The sequence below is a fragment of the Macaca fascicularis genome, chromosome 4 (genome assembly GCF_037993035.2).
Source record: "Macaca fascicularis isolate 582-1 chromosome 4, T2T-MFA8v1.1".
In the NCBI taxonomy this organism is placed as follows: Eukaryota; Metazoa; Chordata; class Mammalia; order Primates; family Cercopithecidae; genus Macaca; species Macaca fascicularis.
In genome coordinates this window covers 59,057,641-59,072,510 of record NC_088378.1, presented here as the reverse complement: position 1 = coordinate 59,072,510, position 14,870 = coordinate 59,057,641, and the positions used below count along the sequence as shown (strand labels likewise).

General features: G+C 43.1%; 1 protein-coding gene across 20 annotated transcripts in view; it reads right to left on the bottom strand.

The window, feature by feature from the left end:
* The window catches only part of MTHFD1L (methylenetetrahydrofolate dehydrogenase (NADP+ dependent) 1 like), a 232,212-nt gene that overhangs the window by 199,009 nt on the left and 18,333 nt on the right, over positions 1-14,870 (bottom strand). For 8 of the 20 annotated variants that reach the window (XR_012433541.1, XM_005552135.5, XM_074037271.1 and 5 more), the window contains 2 exons: positions 14,053-14,153; positions 11,839-11,978 (listed from right to left, as the gene is read on the bottom strand). Coding sequence is in view for 10 of the 20 variants with exons in the window: in XM_005552135.5 (XP_005552192.3) it covers positions 11,839-11,978; positions 14,053-14,153 (241 nt within the window). In the remaining 10 variants the exon portion in view is untranslated. The remainder of the gene's footprint in view (positions 1-11,838; positions 11,979-14,052; positions 14,154-14,870) is intronic. The other 12 variants (XR_012433542.1, XM_005552137.5, XM_074037272.1 and 9 more) reach the window with 2 other exon arrangements.

Genomic DNA, 14,870 nt, shown 5'->3' with positions numbered 1-14,870 from the left:
GAGAAGAAAATATCAAAGATATTTAGTTGTATCCAAAATGCTGGAAAAGACAATTCTTCTGGAAGTAAGCTTCACACTTAAAAAAGTCGTGACAGATGATAAAAGGAAAACTGAAACACCATTCTGGGAATGGATATACTTTAATGACTCATCAAAAATAATTCCCTTCTGCAGGAGAATCACTTGAACCCAGGAAGCAGAGCTTGCAGTGAGCCGAGATCGTACCACTGCACTCCAGCCTGGCGACAGAGCAAGACTCCGTCTCAAAAAGAAAATAATAATAATAATAATAATTCTCTTCCCTATACTTTAGGAAAAACATAAAATTCAAAAGTGGGGCCAAGAGAGAATGTGTGTGTAGATGGGGGGTGGTAACGGTAAGTTCCCTTCACATGACAAAGACTTAGAACCAAAATACCTTATTTTGGTTCCTTTAGTACAAAAACTAAGGAAATGCTCAAGTTGCAGTTCCCAGGGCAACACCAGGCAAGCCAGGGTCCTAGAGGAACAGCACCCCGAAGGATTCATGCCCGAGCCGCCAGCCACAAACTTTCATCCATACAGCGTCTTCGCATTCATGCAAACTGCCGTTGCCAGGGCAAATTCTGCTTTGCATTTCCTGACATTTATGCTTTTCAGTTCTGAGTCTCACATTGCACATCAACAGATTTCTGCATTCCATTTCCTTTCAGAAACTCTCCAGGCCTCCGCTGCCTCCTTTGAAAAGTGAGGAATTGAGGTGCAGTGGGAGAACACCATGGGTGGAGTTCCTGCGACCTGCATTCAAGTCCAGACACTGCTCCTTGCCAGCGACAATCAGGGTCAAGGCTCTCTGGTGAGCATAATGTCCAGTTTGCAGGGTTGCCAGGTGAGTGCGAGGCATATATGAAAAAGCTGTGAAAAGGAAATCTCCACACAATTATAAGGTGCTTCATTGTCACAGGTTATGTTTAAGACGTTCCCATTAAAAGATTCTAATACTGGCCAGGCGCGGTGGCTCATGCCTGTAATCCCAGCACTTTGGGAGGCCGAGGTGGGCAGATCACCTGAGGTCAGGAGTTTGAGACCAGCCTGACCAACATGGAGAAACCCTGCCCCTACTAAAAATACAAAATTAGCTGGGTGAGGTGGCACATGCCTGTAATCCCAGCTACTCAGGAGGCTGAGGCAGGAGAATCACTTGAACCCGGGAGGCGGAGATTGTGGTGAGCTGAGATCATGCCATTGCACTCCAGCCTGGGCAAGAAAAGCAAAACTCCGTCTCAAAAAAAAAAAAAAAAAAAAAAATCGAATTCCACGTCCTTAAAAAGCATTCACATTGGAGAAGGGGTGGAAAAGGAAGCCAGACTCTGCTGATGGTGCAGAAAAGCAGATGGGAGATGACCCACCGCCAGTGGGCTGAAGGCGATGCTTCCCGCCTGTTCTCTGCAGGACACAGGCCTGTGGCCCTTCTTCCAGAATTGGGGTAGGCTCTCTTTTGTGCAGTCTACACCTCACTTTCCCATCTGGCCCCTGATGACCACAAAGACTTATTTGTGGTTGGCCACAGGTGACTGCAAAGTAACAAAGACCCCATGGAGGCTGAAACTTACCCCACAGCTAAGAAGTGAGTTAAAGCTTCAGATGAAGTTTCCCACAGAAAAATCGGAAAGGAGGTCTATATGACTCCACTGCAGTGGAATTGGCTTGGCAATCCCATGACCCTAACTCCATTTATACTATTATCTCTATGAGAAAATACATTCCATGTTCAGACCAACCTTCAAACATTTAGAACACAATCCACTGAGACTGAAATTAGAATATTTTGCCTATAAGGTATGGGAAGGGCATCATAAAAGGGAGGTACTTTTGGGAAAAGTGGAGATAGATGGTGTTTTAATTGTATTTTTACTCAAATATTTGGTATAAGAACAATACATCATTTCTTCTCAATTTCAGTTTCTCAGCTTAAATTCTGAACCACCTAAGACCAATCAGTCTATTCATTACATGACCCACTCCCACCATGCTTGTTTTTTGTTTTTCTTTTTGTTTTTGTTGCCCAGGCTGGAGTGCAGTGACATGATCTCGGCTCACTGCAAGCTCCGCCTCATGGGTTCACGCCATTCTCCTGCCTCAGCCTCCCGAGTAGCAGGGACTACAGGTGCCCCCCACCACGCCTGGCTAATTTTGTTTTTGTTTTTGTTTTTGTTTTAGCAGAGACAGGGTTTCACCGTGTTAGCCAGGACGGTCTCCATCTCCCGACCTCGTGATTCGCCCGTCTTGGCCTTCCAATGTGCTGGGATTATAGTCGTGAGCCACCACACCAGGCCACACAGCCCCTTCTTGGTCTTATGCCCATTAGTTTGAATATATCATCTCACAAATCCTTCTCTCAGCACTGCTAAGTATAATGGCCTGATTTTTTTTTTTTGACTTTCCAAAAAGTTCTATTCACCTTCTTCCCTGGTATTAATAAACAGAGCAATGATCAGACAGAAGCAAGAGGGGAAAGTGGGGAGCTGACCCCCTAAATCTGTCAAACAAAGCTCAGGGGCCGACACTATCCAGTGCACTTAATTCCACACTACTGATGACCTGGGTTACTGGTGACCTCAGTCACTCACTGAGCACGAGGCTGTGATGCCCAGGAGGGTCCAGCGCTTTTATTCTCCATCTCACCCACAGCAGGCAGGGGAGGGAATGAACTCGCATAACTGAGGCTGTCTTGTGTGCTCACCCCTGCCCTTTCCAAAGGTGCTCACCATCCCCTCTGAAAGGGGAGCCTGGATAGCTGGTGATGAGCCCCAGGCCTCAGGGAGGGGACAGCATTCAGTCTACTTCAGCTCAACTCTCTTAACAAGCATGGCTCTGGAATTACAAACATCAAAATAAAATAAGAGTGAATTCAACACAAGCCGAGTGTCTAGGGTCTTGGTCTCTCTCATCTGAGGTGGCAGGTGATTTTTTGGTTTTCGAGATTAGAGATTAGACTTTATGTGATGATCTAGAATAAGAGCTGCATGGGACAGTGTTAAAAATACAGGCTGTTGTGCCACCGCTACCATCTTTTAATCACATGATCTTTGCAAAGTCTCCTGAGCCTCAGTTTCCTCATCTGTAATATGGGGAGGATGACAGTCCTGCCTAACAGAATAAGTGTGAAGACCACTGAGATAACAGGAGTACAAGACAGTGCCTGGTTCAGAGTAGCCATTCTGTCAATTAACATTAGCTGTCATTACTGTCACAATAGCACATTCCTTTCAGTGCATTCCATCCTGTTCAAAGGAGAATTGTCATGTAACTCACTAATCTAGTGCAGTTTAAAAGCTAGAGTTCCTCCCTTCTCCTGTTTGGAATAGACATTATTCTTTTTTTCAAAAAGTCATCCTTTCATATGTATAATACAAGTACATTTAGAAGTTTCCAATTCACTTTTAAAAGCCGTTCATGAGCCATGCCATGCACTAAATTTAAACTAAAAAGAACTTTGTGATAGTTCAGCTTTGCTCAAAAGAAAAAAAAAAAAACCTAGACACTTTGATCCTTCAAAGATGAAAAAGACCTATATTTTTTCCTTCTGTGAATACCAGGTTTGAGGATCTCTGTGCTCAGGAGGAGAGGGAGAAATGAGATCCTCTGAGAAAAACAAAATAAAACGCTTCTCTGATTTCTAGGTTATTTCTTCTGCATGCAGCTGAGGTTTACCTCATCTCCCAGCTGGAGACCATTTCAGCATTGTCCAGCTGTGCCCTAACCACAGGTTCAGAGGAGACTCCCGAGGGAGCAGGGCCCCGCCCATACCTGCCTACCTCTTCCTTCCATGCCGAGGGCACCACTCCACCTTGTAAACGCCAAATGCAAAACCACGCCCACTTCAGACTGGTTTTGGCATCAGAGTGAAATCATCGAGGTCAGGAAGAGGTTATCTCCAAATCTAGACTCATTCCTGAGAGTGATACCAACAGTGTCATTCCCCTGCAGGGCCCAGGACGCTGGGTGTGGGGGCCTGCGTTTGGGTGGAGGAAAGGCCGGGGGGGTTCCCTAGCCCTGCCCAAAGGCACTAGCTCCACTGCCTTGGCTTCCTGACATGTGACACTCCACAGCATATGGCTAATTTGGACAAATGCCCAGGTGTTCTTCCCCTCCCCACCTCTAGGGTCTCCGTGGAAATGCTCAATGCATCTCCAAGCCTGGAAAAGATGCTCAGAAACAGAACAGGAAATTTATTTTCAATTTTCAACTATACACCCCAATAGGCCTAAGTTACAAAGCTACCAAACACAGAAGTCTATTCTGGTTTCTGTGGAACCCTAAGAAGTTCAATTCTTCATGCTCAGGCTCCATGGAGATTTTATACCTAATTAGTGTCCATAAAATATCCTTCCGACTGGGCGCGGTGGCTCATGCCTATAATCCCGGCACTTTGGGAGGCCAAGGCAGGCGAATCACAAGGTCAGGAGATCAAGACCATCCTGCCAACATGGTGAAACCCCGTCTCTACTAAAGATACAAAAATTAGCCAGGCATGGTGGTGTGCACCTGTAGTCCTAGCTACTCTGGAGGCTGAGGCAGGAGAATCATTTGGACCCGGGAGGCGGAGGCTGCAGTGAGCCAAGACTGCACCACTGCACTCTAGCTTGGGCAACAGAGCAAGACTCCAGCTCAAAAAAAAAAAAAAAAAAAAAAAAGAATATCCTTCCGTTTAGATAGACGGACAAAGAAAGGATCGATTTCTATTTGTAACTAACTGGATGTAACTATTCTTTAAAACTACAGAGCCTGAAAGTAATAACTGGCCCATCAGGCATCAGGGATCTCCAGCCAACATGTTTGGAAGTAGAGTGACTTCCGAGTAACAAGAGGCATGGGAAGGAAGAGGTCCACAGTTTTGGAGGAAGGGACTCTGTGACATCACTTAAAGTTGATAATAATCTACTGAGGATTGGAAGATGAGCCTGACTGGCCAAAGCTGGGCACCTGCTCTGGTGAGTCCCTCCTCTTTCTGGGACATTGTCTCCTTTGTCTCCTGGTAGTCTTGCTTTTGGTTTCACTCCCTTGGCCAATATTCTGCTGGGAGACCTCACAGACAGAGAGCTAGAGACACTTTCTCCTTCCCCTACCCACACAATGGAAGCATGTAATACCAGGCTTCCAGTGAGGGACCCTAAGTCACACTATTTTACTAGTTTATCTACTTATGATTTGAGTGATTTGCCCAATTGACCCACATTTGCCTAATGGGCCCATATATTTCTTTTCCTCCAGCCTGCACTCCAGGGAGTGCAGTGGTGCAATCTCAGCTCACTGCAACCTTGACCTCCCCAGGTTCAGGCGGTCATCCCACCTCAGCCTCCAAAGTATCTGGGACTACAGCCACCATGCCTGGCTAAGTTTTGTACTTTTTGTAGAGATGGGGTTTCACCATGTTGCCAGGCTGGTCTCAAACTCCCGGGCTCAAGCAATCTGCCCGCCTCAGCCTCCCAAAGTGCTGGGATTACAGGCGTGAGCCACTGCACCCAGTCCCCATTAGTATTTAATTTCATTCCCACAACTGCCCCATAAAGTAGGAAGTATTATTATTATTATTATTATTATTTTTTGAAACAGAATCTCGCTCTGTAGCCCAGGCTGGAGTGCAGTGGCGCGATCTCGGCTCACGGCAAGCTCCACCTCCCGGATTCACGCCATTCTCCTGCCTCAGCCTCCCGAGTAGCTGGGACTACAGGCGCCCGCCACCACGCCCGGCTAATTTTTTGCATTTTTAGTAGAGACGGGGTTTTACCGTGTTAGCCAGAATGGTCTCGATCTCCTGAGCTCGTGATCCGCTCTCCTCGGCCTCCCAAAGTGCTGGGATTACAGGCATGAGCCACCGCATCCGGCAATAGGGAGTATTACGATTGCCATTCTACACGAAGAAACAGGCTTAGAGCAGCAAAAGCTAAGGCTTGAGCCCAGAGCTGTGTGTCCCCAAAGCCTGCGCTCTACTGCTTAATGAGAACACAAATGTTGTGCCCGACTGGAAACCTTCAAAGGCAGTTCTGAGTGGTTGCAGCAGGCTGCCTGGTAACCAGAAGGTCAGCCCACACCGCTAAGACTACCTATAGTTTAAGAGATGGTAGATAGAACTCTAGTGTTACACAGTCATACCCGATGCCCAGACCTTTCACCCTCAGCTTTGGAACTCCCCAGCCAGATGTCCCACAGCAGGGATGTGTTGAGGGGACCGGCAGTCTTGTTCCATGTCAGGTATAAATAAGCACATCAGAAATGCTTGTCAAAGATAACGCCCTTCTACTTAGTAGCCATAATCCTAAGCTTGTTCTCTTCTTTTCTTAACTCTTTTACCATTGCCAATAAGGAGAAGAGACTATAATCATAAAATGCACTTTTATTCTTGGTTCATTAAACTGGACAACAAAAATCCCCATCTGGGCTGGGCACAGCATCTCAGGCCTATAATTCCAGCACTTTGAGAGGGCCATGTGGGTGGATCACTTGGGACCAGGAGTTCGAGACCAGCCTGGCCAACATGGCGAAACTCCACGTCTACTAAAAATATAAAAATTAGCCAGGCATGGTGGTGCTCGCCTGTAATCCCAGCTACTCAGGTGGCTGAGGCATTAGAATCGCTTGAACCTGTGAGGCAGAGGTTGTAGTGAGCCGAGATCGCGCCACTGCACTCCAGCCTGGGTAACAGAGTGAGCCTCTATCTCAAGGGGGAAAAAAATCCCTATCTGTTGTTAAAATTTTTACTTTCAGTGTTTTTCACAGTGAAGCTTTTCCAAGGGTGTGCCAGGTGTGGACAGAGTCTGTCCTGATTGGGTGCCCTAGGACACTAACCCATGCCTAGGTAGCTTTTTGCACCACTATGGCCTCCAGACAGCCATTGAGTGGTACAATCCACATATTACCATGGCTCCACATTACCACGACTCCAAGGAAGGCTAGAATTCCTACTCAGGAAATGAATGGCAAGGGTTTTCTGCCCCATACACTCTTCTTATAAAATTACAACACAAGAATAGTGACAATTCAAATGTCAGGCAGACACAGGGAGGCATATGGGTTATGGGGAGGTATGTGGCTAGTGAAAGACTAGCTGCTAACATGAAAGACACAGGCTGTCGTTTGTGGTGGGACAGGAGCCTGACATAGGCAGGTAGGCCAGGTAGAGGGGGGACAAGTATGGGGTGGGGCCATGAACATTTCTTCCCATGTTTTTGGCCACAAAGATGAAGCAATAATAAGAATGAAAGTTGACCGCCTCTAACATTTGCAGTGGTGCCACTATAAATACCAAGGACTTAGGGGAAAAAAACGTGTGTGCAACATCAACTATGAAAGAGAACCTTCTGGTACATATGAAAACAAGAATGTTACCCAATGACTAGCTTCTCCAGAAAGTGAAGTCACTTAATCATTCTCAAAGTTCGGATGAGATTCATCCCAAAGTACAGAGACAAGGTGATTTATTCCCGTAATAAAAAAGTACTTTGAAAAATGTCTTTGTTTTTCAAAAATACAGATACAACTAGCAAAAGTATCTGTGACAGCTGCGAAAACATTCAATTGCCAAGGAAGGTATTTTCTCTCTTCACCACAGCTGTTCAGTGCAGGGCAAGGTTTATTTTCCTCTTCCACTGAGCTTCCAAATAAAAATTTCTAGGCTCTCAAGAGCAAACTATTGCCCTTGAATTTTCTTGGATAGGCTGCCACCACGCGGTGACTGCTAAAAACGCACACAGGTTCAGGTTTCATTGCAAGGCTGCCTTCCTGAGCTGTCTTAACCCAAGCATTACATAAATTAGATCCACCTGCCATGCAAAGAGTCCAAATCTGCTGAGACACCTGGCTTCCCTGGCAGGATTACAATTTACTCCTCATTTCCATTCTCACTCTGCAACATGAGGAACATGTATTTTTAGATCACGTTCTGTAGTAACTGATTGTACTTAATGCATTCATTTAAAACTTCACTTTGCTTGAAATCTGTGAGCTGTACTGTCATTTTTAAAAATGAAAAACAATCATTTCAGACATAAAAATGGAAAACAATATCCTAACATACCTAGACAACACCTATTGCCCAGTTTAAGAAAAAAGGTGTGAAGGTGTCTAGGTTTTCTTTCCATCTATATCCACATCCTTGCTTCAATAAATGCTTTTCGGATTTGGTTTGCAGTTTGCATTATTTCTTTATATTTTTACTTCATTTGCATGGAATCCTAATATACATATATTAGGATTAAATAATTAATACATAATAATATAATATATATTATATATAATCCTAATATATATTCAACAGTGATCTAAATGTCCTGACCTAAATATATATATTGATTCTATATATATATAAGGATTATATATAATACATATTATATGCATGTATGTATTAGATTACATATATATATGCTGTGTTGCTTTCAGACATATATAAATGGTGTTATATGAAATACATCCTTCTGCAGATTGGGTCTTTGTTCACTGAACAGTGTTTTAAAAATTCTTCCGGCCTGGGCACGGTGGCTCATGCCTGTAATCTCAGCACTTTGGGAGGTTGAGGTGGGCGGATCACCTGGGGTCAGGAGTTCCAGACCAGCCTGGCCAACATGGGGAAACCCCGTCTCTACTAAAAATACAAAAATTAGCTGGGCATGGTGGCGCACACCTGTAGTCCCAGCTACTCAGGAGGCTGAGGCAGAAGAATCACTTGAACCCAAGAGACAGAGGTTGCAGTGAGCCGAGATCGTGCCACTGCACTCCAGCCTGGGGGATAGAGTGAGGCTTTATCTCAAACAAACAAACAAACAAAAAACAAAATAAAAAAACATGTTGCTATCTACAGCTCTAGTTTATTAATTTTCACTGCTTGTATATCATTCTGTTTTAGGAACATATGTCTATGCATACTCTATGTGCAACTATACTGATTTATCCATTCACGCTGATGGGCATTTAGGTCACTGTTTAAAGACTTGTTGCGGTGTACTTGGTTTTGCAAGTTGCCTGCTTGGCCCTCTTCCAAGTTGTACTTTCCTTCTTTCCCTTCCTTACTGTTCTAGAGCTTTTTGCTAGACTTTCCGTCCTCCTCTGAAAATTGCCTCAGTCTCTCCTTCTATCTTATGGCCCTCAGTCCAATTCTTTCTTCTGAGGAGGCAAGAGCTGAAGTTGCTGCAGACCTGTACGGGTACACCAGCACGAACTCGGGATAACTTGAATAGCTGCCACCAGTAACATATTTGGTGCACGTGACTTTGATACACTCCCTAGTGGTCATCAAGCTCCAGAAGACGCTCAGGGAGGGATACCGTCCTCTCAATATTCAAGAGTCACCGTTCTACAGGGGACCTGTGGCCTGCCCATCAGTAAAGGCGAAATCCTGCCCCCGCCTCCCTTGCACCTGGCTGGATACTGCTTTCACCAACTCAGGGAGCCAACTCAGCCCTGACAGCAGAAAGGGGCCAAGACCCACAGAATCACCACCGCCCCTCTGTCTTAAACAAACAAACAAAACTTTTTGCACTATAAACATGCTGCTCTGACCATTTGTAAACACACCTTTGTATATATATGGGCAAGTTTTGTCTATGATGTTTACATATATACTTTTTATTATTATTATTATTATATTTTGAGATGGAGTTTCGCTCTTGTTGCCCAGGCTGGAGTGCAATGGCGTGATCTCGGCTCACTGCAACCTCTGCCTCCCAGATTCAAGCGATTCTCCTGCCTCAGCCTCCCGAATAGCTGGGATTACAGGCATGCACCACCACATCTGGCTAATTTTGTATATTTAGTAGAGATGGGGTTTCTCCATGTTGGTCAGGCTGGTCTTGAATCCCTGACCTCAGGTGGTCTGCACACCTCAGCCTCCCAAAGTGCTGGAATTACAGGGGTGAGCTACCGTGCCCAGCCATATGATATATATTTAGAGTGAAATTCCTGAGTCAAAGAGTAGCTGAAACTCCATTAAACTGCTTTCCAAAATGCCTCTTTCAAATTTAAACTCCTGCCAGCAATATATGAATTCCCAGGGCTCCAGACATTTGTCAATATGTCTAACTGGCACTTTTTACCTACTGCCAATATGACTGGTGAGCAAAAACAGTAGGAAACCAGACAGCTTTTCACGTGTCTTTTAAACCTCAGATTCCTCATCTGTTAGTGGCCTGTCGTGTGTCCGTTTTTCTAACAGATTGTCTTTGTCTCACTGATTTGTAGGAATCTTTTATAAAATACTAATTGCTGGCTAAATGTTTGTTGTAAATATCTTCTACACTATAGCTGTCTTTTCACTTTTTTAAGAACTTCTTTTCAGAAAGAAAAACTTCGGGGTTTTTAAAAATTTGGATGTAGTCAGATTTATGTATCTTTTCTTTAGCAATCTGTGCTTTTGGGGTCTCTTAAGCTATCCTTCCAATGCCAACATCTTAAATGCATACGCCTGTATTTTTTTCTATAAATTTTACAGTTTTGCTTTCCACATTTAGGTATTTTAACATAGAAGTGATTTTTTTAATATGTAGTATCAGGTTAGCAATCCTATGCTAGACTCATATACATAACTAGTTAAGTCAGCATGATTTTGAATAGTTAATGTTTTAGTTTTTTGTTTGTTTGGTTTTTCTTTTTTTTTTTTGAGACACAGTCTCACTCTGCTACCCAGGCTGGAGTGCAGTGGCACGATCGCAGCTCACTGCAACCCCTGCCTCCTGGGTTCAAGCGATTCTCCTGCCTCAGCTTCCTGAGTAGCTGGGATTACAAGCTTGCACTGACACGCCTGGCCAATTTTTTTGTATTTTTAGTAGAGATGGTGTTTCACCATATTGGCCAGGCTGGTCTGAAACTCCTGAGCTCAAGTGATTCGACCAACTCAGCCTCCCAAAGTGCTGGGATTACAGGCATGAGCCACCACGCCCGGCCTTTAATCGTTAATCTTTTCCCCATTGATCTGTAGTACCTGCTCTCAAGCTTCCATATATGCATAAATTTCCACTTTCTTCTGTTCTGATAGTCTGTTTGTCTACCATATTATCCTAATTACTGTAAGTGCTTAATAATTCACACCATGTGGTTGGGAATGTCTCCCACCTAGTTTTTCCACAAAATTGTCTTGACTCTCTCTGTCCTTTATGCTTCCATTTGGATTTCAGAATCAGATTGTCAAATTCTACAAAAAATATGTCAGGAGTCTGCAGACAATTAATATCTTTAAGACATTGCATCTTCTCCATGAAGATGATACTTCTGCTTTTATATAGGTCTTCTTAATAATTTTCATCAAAATTATAATTACTTTCAAAAGGTCATAATGAATACTAGATTTACCAAATGACTGTTCTGTACTTACTATGGTGAGAATTTAGTTTTTAATCATAATGTGGTGAATTACAGTGATAGATTTTCTCATGTTCAATCACCTGGGAATCCTAAAATAAACCTAACTTGTGCTGTATTTGGTGTTCTCAGATTTCGCTCATGATTATTTCATTTATATTCACAGCTGAAACTGGCCTGTTAATTTTCCTTTAGCATCTTGTCCTTGTTTGGTTTTGGCACTCATAAAGTCTGTTTGGCCATGTTCCTTCTTTTTCCATTTGCTAAAGAAAAGGATTGTATTAGAATGATCTGTTCTTTGTTTGATAGAGCTCATTTGTAAAACCACCTGTTGCCTTTTCTTGTTTGTTTGTTTGGTGAGTAGATTGATTCAATGTCTTTAATGGATATGGGTCTATTCAATTTTCTTCCTCTAACTTCTTGAATTAAGCGCTTAGCTTAGACATTTCTAGACTTTCTTCTGTTCTAACATAAGCCTTCAAGATGATATATTTCCAACATGAAATTTACCTTCCTTTGAAGCTGGGGTGTTTTCCACTGGGAACTCATTGTCATGGACCCTTTTCTCTGGAACAGGCATTGTAGAGCAGCTTCCAAAGACCCATGGGCCCCTACTACCAAAATCTTCTTTCCATCTAGGTTGACACCTACTAACCAAATGAAAATTCGATATTATACTCAAAACTTCAGATCTTTCCTTTCAAAACTTTAACTTGAAAAAAAAAAAACCCTTTTAGGCTAGGTGCAGTGGCTCACGCCTATAATTTCAGCACTTTGGGAGGCTGAGACAGGCAGATCACTCCAGGTTAGGAGTTCAAGACCAGCCTGGCCAACATGGTAAAACCCCGTCTCCACTAAAAACACGAAAAATTAGCTGGGCATCGTGGCACATGCCTGTAATCCCAGCTTCTTGGAAGGCTGAGGCAGGACAATCACTGGAATCCAGGAGGTGGAGGTTTCAGTGAGCCAAGAGGGCGCCACTGCACTCCAGCCTGGGCAATAGAGCAAGACTGTCTCAAAAAACCCTTTTAAAACTTGACCTTTTTCAGCACCAACCTACAATGACAATGAACTAGGAGTGGGGTGTTATAATCAGCAAAAATTATCTATTCAAACCCTTCTGGTTCCAATTCCTATTCTTTCCACAATATATAACTATAATTTACCAGCCTAATTTACTCTTTTCTTTGAGTACTTTCTGATGAAGTGGCTCAGAATCTTCATCTTGATCATCCATGTAATGAAAAAGCACTTTATATATGGATTATTTCATAGATTTGAGCTTAATATTACTGCCCAAAGGGCATATATATCCTGAATGTTAGCTTTTAATAAAACTTTGCCATCTATTTTTGAAATTCTTCTTTGATTGTTGCATGTTCAGGGGTAGGAAGGGGCATTTGCCTCGTTTCTATTCAAATTGGAGTAGAGAAAAATATTTAGTTAATTGAATTTTTTTTTTTTTCCAGATAGGCTCTTGCTTGTTGCCCAGGATGGAATGCTGTGGTGTGATCACAGCTCATTGCAGCCTTGACCTCCCAGGCTCCAGCAATTCTCCTACCTCAGCCTCCCGGGTAGCTGGGACCACAGGCACATGCCACCACACCTGGCTAATTAAAAAAAAATTGTTTTTTTGTAGAGATGGAGTCTCCCTATGTTTCCCAAGCTAGTCTCAAATTCCTGGGCTCAAGCAGTCCTCCCACCTTGGTTCCACAAAGCACTGGGATTACAGGTGTAAGCCACTGCACCTGCCCAGTTAGTTGAATCTTTATGTTCTCAGCTAGAAAGCCCTTAAATATATAAATACTTGGTAGTAATTTACTCATTAAATTTAACGATGAAGAAAGAGAAAATATTAATTTCTATTTCATTGACATAAAAATGCCAAGTCAAGGGGACAACAATGGAAAGTAAGTCCTGACTACTGAAAAGCAAGCTGCTCACCAATAAATCCCAACCTAGGTTCCCATGCCCTAAACTACATCTATTGGCTTCTTCATTTTTCTCTTTTTTTTTTTTTTTTTTTGTTTTTTTGAGGCAGGGTCTTGCTATGTCACCCAGGCTAGAGTGCATTGGTGCAAACATAGCTCACTGTAACCTCAAACTCCTGGGCTCAAGAGATCCTCCCACCTCAGCCTCCAGCATAGCTGGGACTACAGGTGCACATCACCATACCCAGCTAATTTTTAAATTTTTTATAGAGATAAGGTCTCACTATGTTTGTCCAGGCTGGTCTCAACCTGCCCTGAAGTGATCCTCTCACCTTGGCCTTGCCTAGCACTGAGATTATAGGCATGAGCCACTGTGCCTGGCCTCATTGAAGTCTTCAATGTAAATCTTATCTAAGCCTACACATTGACAGATTTAGTAAGCTGCAACTGGAAGCATATTTTACTGTGGTTATTTTGAACTGTTTCACGAGAGAAACTGAGCATGTTTAAAACAGGGCTAATCATTTATCTCAACTAATTTTTCTTTTAATTTATAAGATAGTCTTACTAGAAAAAGTTTCTAGGTATTCATCTGTATCTCCCAAAAGATGAGAAAAATAAAGTCAAAGTGAAATAGCACTTCTATGTTCAATTAGAATCTTCTAGAAACATCTTAAAAGGATATCAGAATAATAATTTAAAAAATTTAATTCTTCCCCAAACAAATCCTTATTTTAAAAAATGTAAATACCAATAAATAGAAAACAGCAGCATTTCTCAAGGAGCATCCTACCTGATTTTTCAAGAAGTTCAATTACAGCTTTGGCAACAGGTGAAACAAAACATTCATGGGCATCCCCTCGCACCAGCTTCCCCAGGTTTATGTCTGTTACTCTAAATCAGAAAATAAGGGAATAGGTTAAGTCAAAGTCCAGTCAAAAAAATCACTCACATGTAATGTACATATATTAACCCCAAATAACATTCAAGTCAATGTTTGATAGAATACATAAAAATGAATTAAAGACGGCCAGGCATGGTGGCTCACGCCTGTAACACCAGCACTTTGGGAGGCTGAGGCAGGTGGATCACATGAGGTCAGGAGTTCGAGACTAGCCTGACCAACATGGCGAAACCTCGACTCTATTAAAAATACAAAAATTAGCTGGGCGTGATGGTACGTGCCTGTAATCCCAGCTACTAGGGGACTGAGGCAGGAGGATCACTTCAACCTGGGAGGCAGAGGTTGCAGTGAGCCAAGATCATGCCACTGCACTCCAGCCTGGGCAACAGAGCGAGGCTCCATCTCAAAAAAAAAAACATAAAAAATGAATTAAAGAGAAAGCAGGCAATAAAGGTCATTCATTTTCTAAGGTAGTACCTTAGAAAACTTCACCCTGGCCCTGACCTTGGGTGTCCTGGTTCTGCCAATATACCAGGACACAGCCTAAGGCCATACAGGGCTTCACTTTACAACTCCAGGGAGCTCCTTTCAACGGACCCCAATGGACTAGCATCCCTAGAGTTACACAACAGCACGGTCCTGCAGTTCACCAAAACCCAGAACCAATCCTATAAATCTGGAGTGACCCAGTAAGACCTGGGATTGAG